The sequence below is a fragment of the Macrobrachium nipponense genome, chromosome 1, assembly GCF_015104395.2.
Source record: "Macrobrachium nipponense isolate FS-2020 chromosome 1, ASM1510439v2, whole genome shotgun sequence".
NCBI lineage: Eukaryota > Metazoa > Arthropoda > Malacostraca > Decapoda > Palaemonidae > Macrobrachium > Macrobrachium nipponense.
The window spans coordinates 158,454,709-158,477,610 of NC_087200.1; the positions used below are offsets into that span (position 1 = coordinate 158,454,709).

A 22,902-nucleotide genomic window follows, 5' to 3' on the forward strand; every position below is an offset into this window, starting at 1 on the left:
TATATATAAAAAAAACATGAGCGGGCCAAGGAAAGAACCCTAAGGAACTCTGCTTATCACATATACCCATTCTGATTCTTCACCATTTATTACGACTCTATTAGTTAGCCAGTCCTCGATCCAGTCTGCTGTTTCTCCTACAATTCCTAAAGCTCTAACTTTTGTCATTAGTTTCTTGTATGGAACTTTGTCAAAGGCATTTGGAAGTCTAAGTAGAGTATATCCATTGCTCTACCACTGCCGTAAGTACCAAGCATGTTATGGAAAAACTCCAAGAGGTTTGATAGGGAGGATCTCTTTTGCCTGAAGTCATGTTGACTGTTTAACAACAGGTTGTTTCTATCAATGTGATCCACAATTTTATCTGCAATTATGGACTCAAAAATCTTATAAAGGATCGACGATAGACAGATTGGTCTGTAGTTATCTGGCTCTTCTCTTGGACTTTTTTTTGTAGACTGGGGCACATTACCTAGGTTCCATCCTTTAGGTGCCTTTAGTTGTTCGGCTGTTTTTCTGTAGAGTTTATATAGGTGAGGAAGTATCTCCTCTTTTAACTCTTTAATTTCTCTTGGATGTATCCCATCCGGGCCAGGAGATTGAACTTGTTTAGTTTTTCTATTTTGTTTTTAACCTCTTCTTCCATAAATGTTATTTTGTCAAGTGGTTCGGCCCCTTCATATTTAATAGCTGGTTCAGGGATTGAGGTAGTGTTTTCAATTGTGAAAACACTAGTAAAAAACTTATTCAATAGCTCTGCTTTTTCCAAGTCTGAGTTCACCGGGTTTCCTCCATTGTCTCTTAGGGGACCTATGCTATTTTTTATTGGCTTCTTACTATTAACATGAACAAAGAATTCTTTTGGGTTTTCCTTACAAACTAATGCAACTTTCTATCCTCATTTATCTTTGCATTTCTTACTTATTTATCCACAATTTTACAGAGTTCTTTATGCCTGCTTGTTTCTTTTGGTGTTGGGTGTGTATTCATTGATTTGTGCAATCTGTCTCTTTCTCATATTTCATATCTAATTTCTCTGTTGAAACACTTAGGGTGAGGGTTGCCATTTGTTAGTATTTGCTTTAATGGAATACATCTGGAGCGTTTTTCTGTATATTCCTCCAGAAAGGCTTTCCAGTAATTGTCTATATGTGTGTTTTGGTCATACTCTAGATTTTTAACATAAATCTTTAGTTTACTTAGGTTTTAGGTCTCCTCGACGGTAGTCTAATCTCTTTAGTAACTTCTTCTCTTTGTTAAGTTGAATATTAATGTTAGATGTAATAATTTCATGGTCGCTTTTGCCTAGATTTGCTCCTACTGAAAGGTCAGACACTGGGTTATCGTCTGTTGAGAGGTCCATGTCTAGTATGTTGTTTCCTCTAGTAGGTTTGTCAACCCATTGGTGGAGGAATTAATTTTTGACAAATTCTAGAAGTCTCTTTCCTTCTAGAAATGCGCAACCTAGTGAGTAAAATAATATGACTTACAGTTAGAGGTAATTGTGTCCATTTTTTATTCAGGCCACCATCTTAATATCAAAATATCAGTTTTTTTCTTCTATGTTTTTACGAGCATTGAGCATCCCCAATTTTTGGATAAAGAAATCGAATACATAAGAAAAATAGGGACAGATGTATGTTATCCTTCACATATTTTAGATATTTGCTATAATAAAGCCCACGAAAAGTTTTATAGTGCAAGTAACATGGAGAAAGAAACTTCTAAGAACATTCTCAGCTTGCCTTATTTAAGCGGTTTTGAGACCATAAAATCATTGTTGAACTCTTTTAAGGTTAACCTTGTCTTCCCCCATAATAGCACACTAAAAGAAAAGTGTGTGCTCGTATTGCCTCCATCCTGTTTTTCTGCAAAGTTGACACCAGTATTAACGGTATTATTTACGTACTGTGAGACATCATTCCTTTTGTCATTTTATCAGCCATTTTCTTGAGATCTGTTAGTAAAATCTCTCTCTCTCTCTCTCTCTCTCTCTCTCTCTCTCTCTCTCTCATAGGAAAAGGGCTATTTCCGGACATCTTGGCTTAAGTCCTTTACACTGGTGGTATTGTGGGGGTGGGAGGCAACTGCTACCTTCATTCTTTCAGTAGAGGGCTTCTAAGTTTCATTTCTTTGTTTCCGTGTCTCTTTCGCTTTCTCTTTCTCTCTCGTAAACAAATCAATAATCACATTTTCCCACTCTTTACTGAAACAATGGGTTCCTTTTTAAACATTTGCATATGTATGCACACAGATATATATGAAAGAATGAAAAGTATGCATATATGTATATATATAATATATATATATATATATATATATATATATATGTTGCTGTCACAACATTTCTCCAATCCGACGCCCTCTTATGATGTTTTAAAGAAAAATGTATATGCCACAATCCCATTTATCTCTGACAACAAGTTTTCTGCCAAACTAAAACAAATAATCGAAAATGAATTTGGCTGCCTTAAAATGCATTTAATTCCAATCAATCCACTCAGGATTGGAGTATTCTTCGGCTATAAGGACAAACTGCAGACCTTCATGAGATCCAACATTATTTATAAATTCAAGTGCCCGCGATGTCCCGGTATTTATGTTGGATCAAGCCGCAGGTTACTGCAGATGAGATATTGTAGCCATGTGGGATACAGTTTTAGAATGGGTCAGAAATTAAGTAAACCAGAATTTTCTAATATAAAGAATTATGCCTCTATATGCAAAATTGAAATAAAAAAATAGCATTTCTCTATAATTGGTGGAACAAGCCATAGAAATTACCTAACTACCCTTGAGCCTTTATACGTCAAACGGCTTGTTCCTTCTTTGAATTCTAAGTTTCCGCTTCTCCTCTTTATCTTGCATAAATGAAGTCGTAGGTTGGTGTCAAGTTTTGGCCATTCGTTCTTCTCCTTCTCCTTCTCCTTTGGATGGTTTGGTGAGAACTGTTTCCTTTTTTACTATATACCTTTTAATTTGTATTAATTTTTAATTTTTGTAAGTTTTTTCTCTCAACTTTATATTTTTTTTAATAATTTTTTGTAAACTCGAACGTATTTTATGTTATTCTTTTAGATTTAGGATGCACATAGATATGTGCGAAACGTCTCTTATGAATAAATATGGCCTTTTTGATGTGTTTATTGGACCCTTCTGAGTGCTGTATATATATATATATATATATATATATATATATATATATATATATATATATATATATATATATACATTTATATATATCTATGTGTGTATGTGTGTGGAGAATCTACTGGTAATTTTTCCAGATACATATGTACTAATTATGATAGACACAATGCCGATTATTCATTTTCTTTTTCTATTTTTATCATGTTCCATGTATCTAGATTGTGTATGTTAAAAAAAAAAAAAAATACTGTCTGTATTTTGTATATTCAATGTATATGGCCCCGAGCTGAAAAAAAAAATACTATTATTATTATTATATTATTATTATTATTATTATTATTATTATTATTATTATTATTATGATAATGCCCTCCTTAACTTTTCAAGTTCGTTTTTTTTTTTTTTATAATCTTGTCACTACAAAACCTTGAGATCCAACTTTCAAAGAAATATTAATAAATCATGATGTCCGGTAGCGGGAAACGAACCCGCGGTACCATAATCACCACGAGGTCACCTTGCCGACCTTCTCTACCGGACATCATGATTTATTCATATTTCTTTGAAGGTTGGATCTCAAGGCTTTGTAGTGACAAGCGTATCCAAAAAAGAGCAAAGAATTTGAGAAATTAAGAGGCCATTGTGGCTATTATAATTAGTGCATACTATATATATATATATATATATATATATATATATATATATATATATATATATTATACTTATATATATATATATATATAGTATATATATATATATATATAATATATATATATATATATGTATGTATGTATGTATGTATACATACTGGACGTTTTTTCCCCTCTGGAGGAGAGGGTGCCAAAAATGGTAGAGCCTCCCGGGGCAAAGTAAACTGGTTTTTAGGCAGGTGGGTGCCACCCCATGCCATTTTTTTGGGTACCCATTCACAGTTAGCTCGAATTAAACAACGGATGTTGCTAATGCAAGCCCTGTGATCTACCACCGATATTGCAATCTTATCTCATGCTTAAGGTGCGTGGAGATAGAAAGTTCTATAGAAGAAACAACACACACTCAGTTATTTATATGTATATACCCCCTAGGGGGCTAGTGCCGTCAGTGGACCTCATGCGGTGTACTGTAAGCATTACTTAAGGTTTTTTGGAGCGTGCCTTCGGCCCCTAGCTGCAAGCACTTTCGTTCCTTTTACTGTACCTTCTTTCGTATTCTCTTTCTTCAACTTACTTTCCACCCACTTCTAACACTTGATTCATAGTGTAACTGCGAGGCTTTCCTCCTGTTAAACCTTTCAAACCTTTTACCGCCAAATTCCATTTCAGCGCTGAATGACCTCGTAGGTCCTAGTGCTTGGCCTTTGGCCTAAATTCTATATTCAACTCAACTTTATATATATATATATATATATATATATATATATATATATATATATAATATATATATGTGTGTGGTGTGTGTGTGTGTGTGTGTGTGTGTGTGTTTGAATTTAATTCACGAAGAAAAGAAAAACGTTATGATTATACGCACAAAGTTACAGCCATGACATGGTAACAGCAACTATGACCATGTCTTTGTAATATGACGAAAGTGTTTAGGTTCTCCAGTGTTTCAATTTTCCTTCGTGGCTGTAACTTTGTTCATATGTTTCTAAATTAGGTCTGATTGTTCCTGCAACGGATGATTTTTCTGACTGCGATTAGAGGGAGACCAATCAAACCTAATTAGATACAAGAAAAAAAAAGGGTGTCGGCTGAAGGCCAAATATAAGTTAAGTGAAAAATCATAAGGAAACTGCCAGAGTTGAATTTACAGGGGAATGTATTCACAACTTAACATTACTCTACTGATGTCAAGGCTTCAAGAAGTACACTAATGACCCTCACATAAGGCCAAATACTGGGATAATTCCTGGGAGCAATGAGCTTCTGTCCAGGACATGTGTGATGATTCGCAGTGTGCAGTTACTGGGCCCAAAGTAGGAGGGCAGGGGAGATCCACATTCGCAGCAGGAAATTACAGAAGACCTGCAATTCAAACATCGTATAAACATGTGTGCGACAGGGGGATGGGCAGGGGGTCAGGGGTCGGATATGAGTCATAAATCGTAAGATTCCTCAGAGGGCAAAGAAAGAATGAATTAATCCTCAAACGTTACCGTGCCAAGAAGGGGAGGAATTGAAAATAACCACATCCTATGGAACCACAGCTCTTAAAACAAAGAATCCTTCTAAAGGAAACACAGCTGTGGGGATTATTGAGTCACAATGGAGAGTCGCACAAGCGCTGATAAAGGGAAGAAAATGAAATATAAGTAGATTGCCACCACAATTTCGCACGTTACCTTTCTCCTGAGGTATATCTTCGAAAAAATATAGGCGAAGGAAGTCAACATCTTTAAGGCGTCGGTAAGGGCAAGGGTGCTTTCACGTGGAGGCACAGACACGGAGTCAAGTCGGGAGGCCAGGTGAAGCTCCGCTCTGGATCAGAGGGTATGCCCAAGTGTGACCTGGACCCAAAACTGGACTGGGAGAAGGTGAGGCCGAATTGCTTGCGTCCCCTTCTTTCATTACCTGCAACGAGTGATGGAGGGCAGTACAGAAAAAAAGATAGAAATGGGATGCGTCAGAGAGAGAAAAGGGGATTCACTCACACACACACCACACACACATATATAAAAATCATATATATATATATAATATATATAATATATATATACACATATATACATTTAACTCTCCTTGCCTAACAGAGGTGGATCCTGCAATTAGTTAGGACGATGGTTAATGTTTTATTTATACACCAGTATCAAGCCCCGACCGAAGGCTTGACCGTTCACCTGTCTTGCTTGCACTAATCTCGCTTCCTGCATGCTGACGCCCTTCCTCTACAATATGTGGACACCTTGTGTTTCTTCATCTTTTCCTTTCTCCTGTTTACACCAGCCAGTCGTCCCTTGTTCTTTCCATACAATCAGACCAACTTATTTGTGCTAACTTTTTATCCACTGGGATGTATCTTCATAATTCTCGCACTTTCTGGTTTTCTTATGCAGCATATGCAGTGCATACAATTCGTCTCTTCTACAGCTTCTATTTTTTTTTAAATAGCATATATATCATTTGCATAAAGGAGAGCTGGCTCAACAATCCTCTTACACATTCCAGTCATTACTTCCATCTAGACTCCAAGTTTCCTTCCAATCCTTTGCATACATGCTACCTTCCTTTATTCATCTATTTTTGACTCATGTCTTCTCTTATTATGCAATATATTCTTTCCATTCGCCCTCCACCCACATTAACAACCATTTCTCCATCTTCCTGGTTTTTTATTTGGCCTCATAACCATACTCTTGTTTACATTAACTCAACTTTCTCTCCTTGCAGACACTTTCGAAATATTCTCGTGCCACTTTATGCAGTTTTTTTCACCACCCCCTATTCCTACTGTATTCATAATAACCATTTTTCTCATTCCATAACTTGTCACCAACCTTTACTGTCTTTCCCTGCCTTCTTAATATTAAACATCACATAAATATAACCCAAAATATTTCTCAGGCCCATTTACTCAAGTGTAGCACACACTGCTCTTACATTTTAAAAATATTTCTTTTTACTCAGAAACTCATCTTCTCTACTGCATTTCCCAATCGCCATCAACTCTGGTGCATGCGTTTTCCAGGTCTGTGGTAGGCAAATGTAGCCTTTCCTCTTTCCTGAGAACTTCCACATATTCTCAAATAAAACTTCACTAGCTCTTTCCCTCTAGCATTCAGCTGTGCCTTTCCTGTCGTCCACAGTCATCTCCAAAATATGAACTGAATCGACTGGATTTTGTTCAGTCTCATCTCTCCATTTGCATCATAGATTGCTGATTAACTGGTCATTTATCCACTTATAGAACATCTGTTATTGTTCCTAAACTACTGCTTATCGTCCTAATCTTTTTATAATCCTTTTTTTCCTCACTTGTCTTCGTCTTAGCAACCTCGCCTATTTCGTTGTATCCTGTAAAAGAATTTCCTTTCTGTCTTGCAATTGCACTAAATTATCTCTGTTGTCTATTGCACATCAAATTATCTTTGTTGTCACCTTAGTAAATTTCTCTCTTGTTCATCCCGCTACCAACAGCTTTACTCGCTGTACGCACTCGCCTGAAACCCCGAATGCTCCCTGATGCCTCTGTGACCCCTTCCTGGAACTCAACTTCCAAATCTTTAACCTCAACCAACTTTTCATGATTTCTCTTCTTATATGCTGTTCCACATCTTATCAAACACACACACATATATATAGCCTATATTATATATATATTAATAATAATATATATATATATATATATATATATATATATATATATATATATAATTAATGTTTATATGTGGATATACATATCTGCGTTTCATAAATACTAATTTTCCTGTTTGCATCTTCGTGTGGGCTGTGGGCACAGGCATCTGACATTGCCCATTACGGAAACATTAGGCTATTAGTTCATAAAGGGTACACTAACGAAAATTAATCGGTAATTAGTCTGTCGGCGAAACTCCACAACCACTCACCCAATCAGTGGCCTGGTTCTCTCTCTCTCTCTCTCTCTCTCTCTCTCTCTCTCTCTCTCTCTCTCCATGGGGCCAACCAATCACCCGTCACCCCTCTCTTTTTGAAACTGCCATTCAACAGCTTTAGCGAAGTTTATTTAAGCTTGAGCCTTCATCCTCTTCTGACTTCCAAAAGCTTTTAAACTTGACGATACTTTTAGTCGCTGTATGAGACCCCTTGTGACGAGCTCCCCGCCACTCTTTAAACGACGGCTAAATGTCTCTTGGAGGAAGGGCGGAGGCGGCGGAGTAGGAGCTGAAGGAAATGATGATGGTGATGGTGATGGTGAAGGTGATGATGATGATGATGATGATGGTGCAAGAAGATGTGGGGCTATGGGAAAAGGACGCCGAGTACCGAAGAAAGGGAGCCACCTCAGCTTTTGAGGAAAGAAAGTTGGAGTCTTTTCGAGACCACATAAATAGGGATCCAACTGGTCATATTATCACTCAGTCTGATATTGTTAATCATCCTTTTTCAATACCTCAGAAATTATTGATAAAGAGAGAGAATGAATAACTATTGTTAGGCCTTCCTCTACTCGTGCGCTCTATTCAAATTATTATTATTATTATTATTATTATTAAAAAGGATTACTGCATCAGTTCCATTAATTTTGTACCGAGTCTTCTCTATTTTCCTTATCAAGGATTTTTCATTGTTGCTAAAACTGGCAGGCAACGTGCCAAAGGGGATCGTCAAACGTCAAATCCGGTATAGTCATATTGAATTATATATTTATTACTGCTACTACAAATTGTTCTCTCTCTCTCTCTCTCTCTCTCTCTCTCTCTCTCTAGCGAGAACAACTTGTAGTAGAAGTAATAAATATATAATTCAATATGACAATACCGGATTTGACGATCCCCTTTGGCCGTTGCTTGCCAGTTTTAGCAACTATGAAAAATCCTTGATAAGGAAAATAGAGAAGACTCTGTTCAAAATTAATGGAACTGATGCAGCAATCTTTTTCAACAAGACTTGTTTGAAAGAGGGTCTACTCCCAAGATATTATTATTATTATTATTATTATTATTATTTTTTTTTTTTTTTTTTTTTTTTTTTTTTTTTTTTGCTCTATCACAGTCCTCCAATTCGACTGGGTAGTATTTATAGTGTGGGGTTCCGGGTTGCATCCTGCCTCCTTAGGAGTCCATCACTTTTCTTACTATGTGTGCCGTTTCTAGGATCACACTCTTCTGCATGAGGCCCGGAGGTACTTCAGCCTCTAGTTTTTCTAGATTCCTTTTCAAGGATCTTGGGATCGTGCCTAGTGCTCCTATGATTATGGGTACGATTTCCACTGGCATATCCCATATCCTTCTTATTTCTATTTTCAGATCTTGATACTTATCCATTTTTTCCCTCTCTTTCTCTTCACTCTGGTGTCCCATGGTATTGCGACATCAATGAGTGATACTTTCTTCTTGACTTTGTCAATCAACGTCACGTCTGGTCTGTTTGCACGTAGTCACCCTATCCGTTCTGATATCCATAGTCCCAGAGGATCTTTGCCTGATCGTTTTCTATCACTCCCTCAGGTTGGTGCTCGTACCACTTATTACTGCAAGGTAGCTGATGTTTCTTGCACAGGCTCCAGTGGAGGGCTTTTGCCACTGAATCATGCCTCTTTTTGTACTGGTTCTGTGCAAGTGCCGGGCATTCGCTTGCTATGTGGTTTATGGTTTCATTTTTCGTATTGCACTTCCTACATATGTGAGAGATGTTATTTCCATCTATCGTTCTTTGAACATGTCTGGTTCTTAGGGCCTGATCTTGTGCCGCTGTTATCATTCCTTCAGTTTCCTTCTTTAGCTCTCCCCTCTGTAGCCATTGCCATGTGTCATCGCTGGCTAGTTCTTTAGTCTGTCTCATGTATTGTCCGTGCATTGGTTTGTTGTGCCAGTCCTCTGTTCTTTCTGTCATTCTCCTGTCTGTATATTTCTGGGTCTTCGTCTACTTTTATTAGTCCTTCTTCCCATGCACTCTTTAGCCACTCGTCTTCACTGGTTTTCAGATATTGCCCCAGTGCTCTGTTCTCGGTGGTTGACGCAGTCCTCTATACTTAGTAGTTCCTCTCCCTCCTTTCTTTCGTGTTATGTACAGTCTGTCCGTATTTGCTCTTGGGTGTAGTGCTTTGTGTATTGTCATATGTTTCCTGGTTTTCTGATCTATGCTGCGGAGTTCTGCCTTCGTCCATTCCACTATTCCTGCGCTGTATCTGATTACTGGCACTGCCCATATGTTTATGGCTTTTATCATATTTCCGGCGTTGAGTTTTGACTTGAGTATCGCCTTGAGTCTCTGCATATATTCTTTCCTGATCGTGTCCTTCATCTCTTGGTGTTTTATATCCCCTCCTTCCATTATTCCCAGGTATTTGTATCCTGTCTCATCTATGTGTTTGATGTTGCTCCCATCTGGTAGCTTTATCCCTTCAGTTCTCGTTACTTTGCCTTTTTGCATGTTGACTAAGGCGCATTTTTCTATTCCAAACTCCATCCTGATGTCCCCAGATACAATCCTTACAGTCTGGATTAGGGTATCTATTTCCTTGATGCTCTTACCATACAGCTTGATGTCGTCCATGAACATCAGATGGTTGATTCTGTTGCCTCTTTTCTTGAGTTGGTACCCGGCATCCATCTTCTGTAGTACTTTTTGTCATGGGAATCATGGCTACTACGAAGAGTAGTGGGGACAGTGAGTCTCCCTGGAAGATCCCTCTCCTGATATTAACCTCTGCTAGTCTTATTCCAGAGCTTGTAAGTATTGTATTCCAGTTGCCCATTGTATTTTTGAGGAAGCTGATGGTGTTTTCCTCTGCCCCATATATTTTCAGGCATTCTATTAGCCATGTGTGTGGTATCATGCCGAAGGCTTTCTTATAGTCTATCCATGCCATGCTTAGGTTGGTTTTCCTTCTCCTACTATTATTATTATTATTATTATTATTATTATTATTATTATTATTATTATTATTATTATTATTATTATTATTATTATTTGATTCATTGTTAAGTGAAATCTACAGTGGTACATGTCCAATGTGAATAATCATTCTGGTGTTGGAGCTTTATTATATCGCCGGCTTTTATACCTCTACAGCAATTAAAGAGACTGGCACAAAGCCCATTTTGACAATGCAGTCCCCATTCCCTCAACCCTCTCTCTCTCTCTCTCTCTCTCTCTCTCTCTCTCTCTCTCTCTCTCTCTCTCAAGTTCAGTTCTTCTCATCATAGAAATCCCGCTATCCGATCCTGACTGTCTTTCACAAATGACCTCCGTTGAGCCGAGTTATGCATGAATCCTCCTTCACTATTGCTCATGACTGTCTTAGGGCTTTTATGTTGAAGGGTCAGCTCTTTGCCATTGATTTCTCCGCTTTTCTTATTAAGAATCTTTACAGGTATTCCAAAATGTTTTTGGTCTTCTCAGCAACATGACTTACTAAAATTCAACGCGTCCTGTAACCTATAATTATGTGTTCTTGAACCTATTCCTTTTCTTAGTTTTTTATCTCCTATTTCTGTTCATCAGCGTTGGCCAATATTTTTCTACTTCCTTTGTAACTGTTCGTGCATTAAAAGATGACTCTCGAAATTTAAAACGACTGAAATGTTTAATTTGAAATGAGGTTAGTGCTGCAGTCAAGAAATATTGCAGAAGTTGGTCATTTCAGTGTTGCTAAAGATTACCTAAACGAAACATATTTTTTTTCGTTCGTTCTTATAATAATGTATATGTACATAAATCTCTACTCCAGGCTTTAGTGTGCCCAGGTTTTCACCATGTATATATATATATATATATATATATATATAATATATATATATATATATATATATATATATATATATATATATATATATATATATATATATATATATACATACATATATATATATATATATATATATATATATATATATATATATATTTACATATATAATTTCCCTTATGACGCCATATTCATTCATATGGGGTAGCTCTAGAGGAAAAACTACACATCGTTTATTGCCTTATTCATATTAGTTGCCGATCCGTGAATGATCATCTTGTGCAGTAAAACTTCCGCGCATCATCCTTCTACATAAATTATGTTTTTATAAATCTAGGATTCGAAGGAATGATCAACGGAATAACTGCATCTGACTTTAAGGCCCTATGGAGTTTAGTTTATAAACTGAAGTTAAGGCTTAGGGCCGAGAGTAGATTTCAAGGGAAGAATGTAAGGAAAACTCTAAGGATCAAATTTAAAGGGGTATATTTACAGACTAAATGCTCTACGCATGCAAGGCGTTAGCAAGGGCGCTGCTTGTTATGAAAACAGCTGCTTGTAGCACTGGAAACGCGTTCGGTTTCCGACACGTGCGAGAACTTGGAGCGGAGATATGGAGGTATGCCTGAGCTAGGATAAGGCAGAAGCCACCTCTCACAGCAAGAATGAAAGCGAGAGGATACCTAAAACGAGGTATTTCCCTATAAACACGTGTGTGACACAAAGCACTGATCAAAATCAGTGATGCCACTAAAGTCTTCCGACTTGCTTTAATATAAATCTTACGTTCTCAGGATTTCTTCAAAGGGCACGAAATGACTGAATTACGTCGTAGAACCTGATTGTATTGAAGGGGAGGGTGTGAGACGCAGGCACCGAATTACGTTTTCTCCCTTAGTAAAGTTTCTTAGCACTGCTAATATCGGGAGTTCATCAAGCAATGAGCACTATTAAATCAAAGACAAGGGAACCACAGTACTTTGATTAGGTTAGCTTTAGCTGTGGGGAGATGACAAGGGATCACTATGAACTATCGCACAAGCTCAGACATAGAAAATAAAGAAATGAATACAGAAAGAGGCAAAAGGTGACTGCCAACGAAACCCGTACATTAATGTATTCGTTGTCGGATTTTTCTTCTTTCTAAGGGTGCTGGTTGGAGAAGGGAACTTCACTCCCAATTGTCAGGCACTGATCAGAGTGCATCCACGTGGGAAAACAACGGCAGCGACGAGCGGGGGAGAGGCCCAGGTTGGTTCCTGCCTTCGACTTGTGATTGGAGGGTCTGAGAGCGACCGAGGCTCGTTGACCCTTTTTATCATCTTCATTTTGACCTCCAGTTGTTTCGGATTAATTTGCAGATTTGTAGGCCGGCCTACTGTTTTCTGTAAAGAGGCAGGCAAGCAGCAGAAAGAAAACGAAAAAGGATGATGTAGATCGGAAACTCACAGAAGAGAGAGAGAAAGACATGCCTCGCCTGTTTCTTTATCGAATTTTACTTAACTGAATGGTAAACATATAGTATATATGTATCTCTCCTCTCTCTCTCTCTCTATCTCTCTCTCTCTCTCTCGTCTACTCTCTCTCTCTCTCTCTATATATATATCTAATATATATATATATATATATATATATATATATATATGCATATATAATGTAAACTTTCGTGGCATTTAGATAATGGTGCACAAACGGCCACGCGTTAGCATTTATCCAACATCTCGAAGATGATTTCAACGAGATTTAGTGTGTCAATTTTGCAGACATATTTTCCGGTAATTATTAACGAAAAGTTGTGGAATTAACGCCCATATTTTGATATCATTAATGCATGACCGCCTGCAGGGTAAAATCATAGAACTTATTATTGGTGCTGTATAATCTCTTAGTGAACTTGAGGACAAATAACTTACTTACTCGGACAATAGTGAGCAGCTGGTCTAACCTAGAGCCGATTAGTGGCGTAACGTAAATTCCGTCATGACTGTATTGTAATACACAGCTTATTGGTTATATATTTCACGTGAGCTTTTTGGTTGTGTTGCAGCTCATATCCGGGGAGGGGGTTAAAGTGCCCTGCTGGATGAAGCAGTTTGTAGTCTCCGAGATAAGAAATGGGGCGAACTTTGAATTTGGCTGTGGAACTATGTGGGATATATTAACTTTCTCTCTCTCTCTCCTCTCTCTCTCTCTCTCTCTCTCTCTCTTTCAGGGATTTCATGCAGTCTATGATTTGCGTGACTTTCCCAAACATGATGAATATATGACATTTTACTCCGATGTAATGATAGACAATGGGTTCAATAATGATATTTGAACGTCATTTTTCCCGATTTTCGAGAAAATGATTTATCAATAGAATTGGCAAGACTCCAGCTGCACTTTTCGAAATGGGTTTTGTGGACAGGTTTACTGGCCATATGAAGTGGGTTTGTGAAGCCCCACTTATCAACACCGGTGTTTAGTTTCTTTCGTGCCGTATGTTTGACCTTGTTCTGAATTTGATTTCAACAATTTGTTCCTCCCCATTTCCTGTATCCGTCCAATTTTCCCTCTTTCGGGAACGTACTAGATGACAGCGTTAAGCTTTAATCCCTTAAACACTCACACACACACACATATATATATATATGTATATATATATATGATCATATATATATATATATATGATCAACGATACTCCAAACTTGAAATATCTTTTCAATGTATCTGCGTCCTCCAATGACAGCAGTATTTTTTTTTCTTTTTTTTAATGGGAGATAGCGGACTATAACAGTAAGACTAATTTTAGGGACATTTCGTTGATGTCATTTCGTATGTCATTTCAATATCGTATAGTCTTTTGGGAAAATTATTTAATTCACTAGTTATAGTTTCATTTAAATCGTTAACCGTTCAGCAAGTAATATCTGCTGCATAAGAATTGTAATCTCTTCCTTGTACTGGAGGGCTATACTTGTCCCAGAGCTTGGAATACTGATGTACAGGATTTTTAAACAAAGTAACATGGCATTTAAGACGAGCAAGTTATGACTGAGAGCCATTTTAATCTATCTCTTTGTATATATATATATATATATATATATATATAATATATCACCTAAGCTCGGGGTTAAGTCTTGCGCGAAAATCTCGGACTTTATATATTGATTAATTATTCTGTCACTTCATTTCACGAGTAAAACACCTCATTGTTCTTTTCCCAGAAACCCCGTCACAGTCGCAAAACCGCATATGAGGGTTACCTAGTATGTATGTATGTGTGTATAGTATATATATATATATATATATATATATATATATATATATATATATATATATATATATATATATATGTTTGTGTGTGTATATATATTATACACACTATACTCTGTTTTTTTCCATCTGTCCATCCGCCTGTGGTGTTTGCGCATGGTAACACTGCGTCCCGGGCTTTAAATAATATCCTATTTCGAATATTAACGGTGTAATTCGAATACAGTAAATTATTAAAACACTTTTCAGTTGTAAATGTACACCCAGATATCCTTTTATTTACCTAAAACTTACACATAGTGTAACTATTTAAAGCCCGAGATGCAGTGTTACCATGCGAAAACACCACAGGCGGATGGTGTCTGGGGAAAAAATAGAGTATGCAGAAGTATTTTACTGGTGACATTATGTTACAGAATAAATAATCATATATAAAGTCCGATATTTTCGCTCAAGTTCTGGACTGTAGCCCTTTGGCGCCTTTTGGGATCTTTTTCATGTATTCATTCACATGAAATTCACTCCACGCACTTAGTTGCTAGATTCTAGAGGTAAACTTGGAATTTGCATACAATATCTTCTTTTTTAACGTCTGGTTATTCTGCTTGTTATATTGTTAACGGCACACGATTTTGAAATTTAAAATAGTTTCCTTTGACTTTGAAATATTTATTAAGCTTTGAAGTCCTTGTCCTGAACTTTAGACGATAGGCAAAGCAGTCACCCTATTAGCAATCAGGAGATAAAAGCCATTGTTTTTTAAGTATTAGGCAGATCCTGGCGGAATAATTCAGCAAATAATTAATGCTTTGATATAATCAGTGAAATTTATTCCCTTTTAAGTATAATTTTGCCAAGTATTGTTTTTATTCTATGAAACAGTTAGTTAGTCGGCCTTATGGACTTGTAAATTTAGCAAATGTGACTTCAATTATCAAACTCTTCCGCTCTCTATACTGTGGAAATGCCATTCCGTACTCTGCTAGATACTGTAATGAAAATCAGATATTCATGATGAAATATACGATCGTTCCCAGTAAAACAGGCAGTCATTCGCTTGTAATTTACGTTGATACAATCACACACTAACAAAGAAAAAAGATGTGGAGATAACATTTCACAGCTGGTCATGAAAACTGGCAGTTAACTGAAGAATTCATGTGGGGGCGGGGAAGGAGATAAAATGCAAAGTGTACCGCCTCCGTTTATGAGGGAGGTCATGTGGGCAGCATTAGGCGGGAACGTTGGGTTGTTTGTTGCTCTCAGGTTGGCGTTTCTTAGCTGATAGAGGACATTTTTATTAGTAGTTTGTCTTATTTGTCAACATTTTTGTCTTTGTTAACTTTGGTTACTTTAAGCTTGTTTTATTTCTCACTATTGTTGTGTGGTTCATCTCGCTCTTGATTTAATTTATTAATTTTTTTTTTTACTTTCTCCAGGTATATCGTCATTTCTTTTAACAGTTAGTGCCCAGTCTGCCTCACCAGATGTCTGTTCTGCATCACATTAATGCGATAATTTATATTATTCATTTTGTTTAACGGTAAACAAGTAATAATGTGTAATATTAAAAGGCATGAGTATTTTCTTTATAACGTTTGGAAACTTGCCGATTTTGAGTATAAGGACAATTTTCCATCAAGGATAATTTTTTTTTTTTTTTTTTTTTTTGCATTTTTCTTGCAGACTTCCTTTTAGTTTCACCTGGCCATTTATCTTGCAAAATTATTGGCCATTTGTGTCTGATTTACATAGTTCACTTTAATTAGGTCATTTTAGTCCAGTTGGCAAAGTGCTGAGAAGTACCTCACTGAGAGTCTCTTGGTGTCTGTCGATACCTGGATCGTTTTTCTCTCCCCTTCTTTTCCCATTTCATTCAGGCCTGGACTAGAAATAGCCCTTTCATTTTACCTTCTACAACCACCTCCCTCCCTCAATAAAAATTTGATATTCCCAGTTAATACCTTTGTTCTCGGCATACACGTAGTACTCGGTAGGCCAAGCCTACGCCTAAAATCATTTAGTGTGCCAAGTTTGGAAAGAAGACTTACGTAAGTTCTTTGATCAAAGATAATTTTATACTAGGTTTTCTTCGAGGTCCATTTGAACTGCTAGATTCTAAGGCACGATATTGTTGCTAACTTCTTCACAGTTTTGACTATCTTGGAAGGCCGTTACGACTGATGTAATTTGTTTGTTTGTTTGTTAGAGAGAGAGAGAGAGAGAGAATATTTCTCATTAGCTTAAATTAAAGAAATGACGTTGTAGTTACTGTTGAGTTGCGATCCAGAAGATTAAGCAAATGTGCCGTAGGGGCATCGAATTAAACGGAGCTTATACATGGAATGAAAAGCCCCTAAATAGTAAAACAGGTCAGTCATATATTATACCTAGGACAGACACCTCCACTGTTAGTCTTTGTAAATGTAAAATAAAGGCCGTCCATTCTGTAACCGATTACCACTGCTGTTGAAGGAAATAATACTTTCTGTAACCGAGTACCGAGACCTTGCCCTGGAAAAATCCACACGCCATATCTTCTAAACTAATCATAGAATTTTCTTGAATATAATCTCAAGTTTCCTACACCCAAATTTGTGAGTTGTTAAATTAACCCAACCTAACCTAACCTATGGACATGGCAAAAAAAAAAAAAAACCACTGTTGCAATACTAGCATATATCTCAGGAGTTTGCTGCCTGGTGGTGATTGTGAATCTATCGGTAGAACGAAATGGCTCTGAAGCTGCAGATGAGCCATTTCTCGTAAGGCCAATGACTTGGCTATTATCTATATAAGTATGGAATATATAAGTGTATATATATTATATATATATATATATATATATATATATATATATATATATATATATATATATATATATATGATATTATATAGATATATATATATATATAATGTATATATATATATATATATATATATATATATATATATATATATATATATATATATATACTATATATATATATATATATATATATATATATATATAAAATATTTATGAATATATATATATATATATATATATATATATATAATTTCTGTCCTTTTATTTCATGATTAATAACTAGCTATGTGATCTATTTTCTACGACTGCCTTCTGGTGATGTCCAAGTATATTCATGAATGTTCATTTATAGGAAGTGTACCGCATTTACCGAATTATTTGGTATAATTACGGGACTCGTGGCCAGCCTTGCCCACCTGTCATGGGACGTGTGGCGGGCATCACATGCCCATCCCAGGGCATGTGGCGGGCCTCGCCTGCCTGTCCCGGACCTGTCGTGGACCTCTCCTCCCTGTCCTGGGAAATGGGACAGGCCTCATATACCCTTCCCGGGACCCGTGGCGGGCCTTGCCTCCCTCTGTCCTGGGACACATGGGGGTCCTTGCCCACCCGTCCCGAGACCCCGTGGCGGACCTCGACTGCCCGTCCCAGGACACGTGGCGGGCCTCGCCTCCCCGTCCCAGGGCCCGTGGCGGGTCTCGCCTGCCGATCCTATGAACCGTGGTGGGCCTTCCCCGCCCATCCCAGAACCTCATGGCGGTCCTTGACTGCCCATCCCAGGATGCGTGGTGTGCCTCTCCCATCCGTCCTGGGACCCGTGGTGGGCCTTGCCTGCCCGTCCCGGGAACCGTAGCAGGCCTCGCCCGCCCGTCCTGGGACTCGTAGCTGGCCTTGCCTACCCATCCCGGGACCCGTGGCAGGCCTCACCCGCCTGTCCCGGGACCCGTGGTGGGACACGCACGTCCATCTCGGGACCCATGGTGGGCATTACCTGCACATCCTGGGAACCTTGACAGACCTTGCCTCCCCATCCCAGAACTCATGACGGGCCTTGCCTGCCTGTCCCAGGACCCATTGCGGGCCTCACCTGCCTATCCTGGGACCCGTGGCAGACCTCGCCCGCCCATCCCATGACCTGTGACAGGACTCGCCTGATAGTCCCGGGACCCGTGGCGGGCCTCACCCACCAGTCCCGAGAGAGAGTAACCCCTATGCTTAGTTTTAGAACCAGAATATGCCACTGAATCCTCTCAATTCTCCTGGAGTTTCTCTGAATCCTCTGCTTCTTCTCCTGGCACCTATTCGAATCCTACTGAATCCTCTCAATTCTCCTGGGGCTTCTCTAAATCTTCTGCTTCTTCTCCTGGCACCAACACGAATCCTACTGAATCTTCTCAGTTCTCCTTGGGTTTCTCTGAATCCTTTGCTTCTTCTCCTGGCACTTACACGAACCCTACTGAATCCTCTCAATTCTCCTTGGGTTTCTCTAAATCCACTGCTTCTTCCCCTGGCACCTCCAAGAATCCTACTGAATCCTCTTAATTCTCCTGGGGCTTCTCTGAATCTTCTGCTTCTTCTCCTGGCACCTCCATGAATCCTACTGAGTCCTCTTAATTCTCCTGTGGCTTCTGTGAATCTTCTGCTTCTTCTCCTGCCACCTATTATATTCCAAAAGGAGTCAAATCCGGTATTGTCATATTGAATTATATATTTATTACTGCTACTACAAGTTGTTCTCTCTCTCTTGACGCGATGTTTCGCGTCAAGAGAGAGAGAGAGAGAGAGAGAGAGAGAGCAGACAAAAAGAGATATGTACTGCAGAAAATCCCTAATGTTCTTAGAAACTTGAGAAAAAGATCCCGTACAAACGAGAGAGAGAGAGAGAGAGAGAGATTTCAGAAATTTATAACACCAAGAAACAAGACATGATTAAAAATCTTTCAGAATCTTTCTTGCTATATTTTGATAAATCAAAATATCTCTCGTGGAATATAGAAAATCAACGAAAAATCGAGAGAGAGGAGAGTATATGAACTGGGTATGTTCTCTGTAGATAACATACCTCCAGTTTGAAGAAAATGTGGCCTTACCCGCCCCTGGCAGCAGCTGTTTTTGGGACGTTGTTGTCCAGATGTTGTTCGGAATACGGAGGAATAGTCATCTTGTTTGCTGTGGCTGCCTATTTGCTGGTGAGGTTTCTCCTGACTGGTGGTGGAGCTGAGCAGCTTAAGGAAAAGGAACTGAAAGAGAGAATTGCGGCCTTGCGAGACACCATCCAGTGCCAGAGAGAGCAGCGTGTGAACTTGGACAGGACAATTCTTCAGCTGCAATAGAGGTTTGACTACCATGAAGAGATTCAGCAGGCGGGTGGAAGGGAAGAACGCAGTCGTGTAATCCAGATCACTCAGGAGGTGTTGCAACAGCAAGCCTGGCAAGACAGGACCCACTTGCTCGAAGCTGAAACGTTGTCTCTGAAAAGGGAGAACGATCAAGAGAAGAGGGAGAAACGGTAGCTAGAAGACAAGATCCTCAAGATGGCAGAAGAAAATCAGCATTTGAAGGACAACGCAAAGGAAATTGGGCAAAGAAACGATGCCCTCTGTGAAGAGGATAAGGGAGCTGACACTGCAGTTGGCAGAGGCAGACTGCCTGCTTGCGAGGCTCGAGAAACTCCTACGACAGAAGGAGAAAGACCCGCAGCTAAAGACCGAAGAAGCAGTGCGGATGGCGACTGAAAGCGGGAATCCAACAGGAAAGACCTCGAGCTGAGGTTCCAGCACCTGCATAAGGAAGTGGAAGACCTCTCGAAAGAAAAGTGTGGACTCTAGCCTCTAGTGTGAAGTTCAGGCGGCGAAACTCAAGAGGAACGAGCTGGCATGCCTTCTAGAGGAACAAAATCGTCACCTGGAGTCGCTGGAGAGGAAGGCCGGTGTCCAGGGCGAACGGAACAACCAGCTGGAAGGAGAAATTGGTGTGCGACCCGATGAACCTCCAGGAGAAGGACAATTGAAAACTGCAGAAGCTGCTGTCGATCTTCAAGGAATTGCACGATCAAGTCTGCGATGGCCTCGCTCAAACGGAACAGATGTGAAAAATTCGAGGAGAATGTTTGTTGTATGAAATGTTTGATGTTTATTTTGTAATAAGTTTGCTTTGTTAACCTTGAAGAAAATTGAACTTGAACGGAATTAAATATGTTAAAATGTTTTCTTAGAGAAGAAGCAGAGGATTCAGAGAAGCCCCAGGAGAATTGAGAGGATTCTGTAGGATTCGTGTAGGTGCCAAGAGAGAAAGGAAAGGATTCAGAGAAACCCAAGGAGAATTGAGAGGATTTATTAGGATTCGTGGAGGTGCCAGGAGAAGAATCAGAGGATTCATAGAAGCCCCAGGAGAATTGAGAGGATTCAGTAGGATTCGCATAGGTGCCAGGAGAAGGAGCAGAGGATTCAGAGAAACCCAAGTAGAATTGAGAGGATTCAGTAGGATTCGTATAGGTGCCAAGAGAGAAAGGAAAGGATTCAGAGAAACCCAAGGAGAATTGAGAGGATTCAGTAGGATTCGTGGAGGTGCCAGGAGAAGGAGCAGAGGATTCAGAGAAGCCCCAGGAGAATTGAGAGGATAGTATAGGATTCTTGGAGGTGCCAGGAGAAGAAGCAGAGGATTCAGAGAAGCCCCAGGAGAATTGAGAGGATTCAGTAGGATTCGCGTAGGTGCCAGGAGAAGGAGCAGAGGATTCAGAGAAACCCAAGTAGAATTGAGAGGATTCAGTTGGATTCGTGTAGGTGCCAAGAGAGAAAGGAAAGGATTCAGAGAAGCCCAAGGAGAATTGAGAGGATTCGTGGAGGTGCCAGGAGAAGAAGCAGAGGATTCAGAGAAGCCCCTGGAGAATTGAGAGGATTCAGTAGGATTCGTGTAGGTGCCAGGAGAAGGAGCAGAGGATTCAGAGAAGCCCCAGGAGAATTGAGAGGATTCAGTAGGATTCGTGGAGGTGCCAGGAGAAGAAGCAGAGGATTCAGAGAAGCCCCAGGAGAATTGAGAGGATTCAGTAGGATTCTTGGAGGTGCCAGGAGAAGAAGTAGAGGATTCAGAGAAACCCCAGGAGAAGAAGCAGAGGATTCAGAGAAGCCCCAGGAGAATTGAGAGGATTCAGTAGGATTCGCGTAGGTGCCAGGAGAAGGAGCAGAGGATTCAGAGAAACCCAAGTAGAATTGAGAGGATTCAGTTGGATTCGTGTAGGTGCCAAGAGAGAAAGGAAAGGATTCAGAGAAGCCCAAGGAGAATTGAGAGGATTCGTAGAGGTGCCAGGAGAAGAAGCAGAGGATTCAGAGAAGCCCCTGGAGAATTGAGAGGATTCAGTAGGATTCGTGTAGGTGCCAGGAGAAGGAGCAGAGGATTCAGAGAAGCCCCAGGAGAATTGAGAGGATTCAGTAGGATTCATGGAGGTGCCAGGAGAAGAAGCAGAGGATTCAGAGAAGCCCCAGGAGAATTGAGAGGATTCAGTAGGATTCTTGGAGGTGCCAGGAGAAGAAGTAGAGGATTCAGAGAAACCCCAAGAGAATTGAGAGGATTCAGAGAAGCCCCAGGAGAATTGAGAGGATTAAGTAGGATTCGCGTAGGTGCCAGGAGAAGAAGCAAACGATTCAGAGAAGCCCAAGGAGAACTGAGAGGATTCAGTAGTATTCGCGTAGGTGCCAGGAGAAGAAGCAGAGGATTCAGAGAAATCCCAGGAGAATTGAGAGGATTCAGAGAAGCCCCAGGAGAATTGAGAGGATTAAATAGGATTCATGTAGGTGCCAGGAGAAGAGGCAAAAGATTCAGAGAAGCCCAAGGAGAATTGAGAGGATTCAGTAGGATTTGTGTAGGTGCCAGGAGAAGAAGCAGAGGATACAGAGAAACCCTAGGAGAATTGAGAGGATTCAGAGAAGCCTCAGGAGAATTGAGAGGATTATGTAGGATTCGTGTAGGTGCCAGGAGAAGAAGCAAAGGATTCAGAGAAGCACAAGGAGAATTGAGAGGATTAAGTAGGATTCGTGTAGGTGCCAGGAGAAGAAGTAAAGGATTCAGAGAAGCACAAGGAGAATTGAGAGGATTCAGTATGATTCGTGTAGGTGCCAGGATTCAGAGAAACCCAAGGAGAATTGAAAGGATTCAGTAGGATTCGAGGAGGTGCCGGAGGAAGAAGCAGATAATTCAGAGAAGCCCTAGGAGAATTAAAAGGATTCAGTAGGATTCATGGAGGTGCCAGGAGAAGGAACTAAGGATTCAGAAAAAACCAAGGAGAATTGAGAGGATTCAGTATGATT

At 39.4% G+C, this 22,902-nt stretch overlaps 1 protein-coding gene across 1 annotated transcript; it reads left to right on the plus strand.

Annotated features, from left to right (window-relative positions):
* Window positions 1-8,024: 8,024 nt before the first annotated feature.
* LOC135218977 (uncharacterized) lies at window positions 8,025-22,754 on the plus strand. The gene is made up of 2 exons (XM_064255416.1): window positions 8,025-8,149; window positions 22,127-22,754. The coding sequence occupies exons 1-2, from the start codon at window positions 8,025-8,027 to the stop codon at window positions 22,752-22,754; spliced, it is 753 nt and encodes a 250-aa protein (XP_064111486.1).
* The last annotated feature ends 148 nt before the right edge of the window (window positions 22,755-22,902 follow it).

Coding starts and splice junctions, on each gene's coding strand:
- LOC135218977 (XM_064255416.1), top strand. CDS start 8,025: ATGGTGATGGTGATGGTGAAGGTGATGATGATGATGATGATGATGGTG. Junction 8,150..22,126: donor TCAGCTTTTGAGGAAAGAAA/GTTGGAGTCTTT, acceptor TGCCAGGAGAAG/AAGTAGAGGATTCAGAGAAA.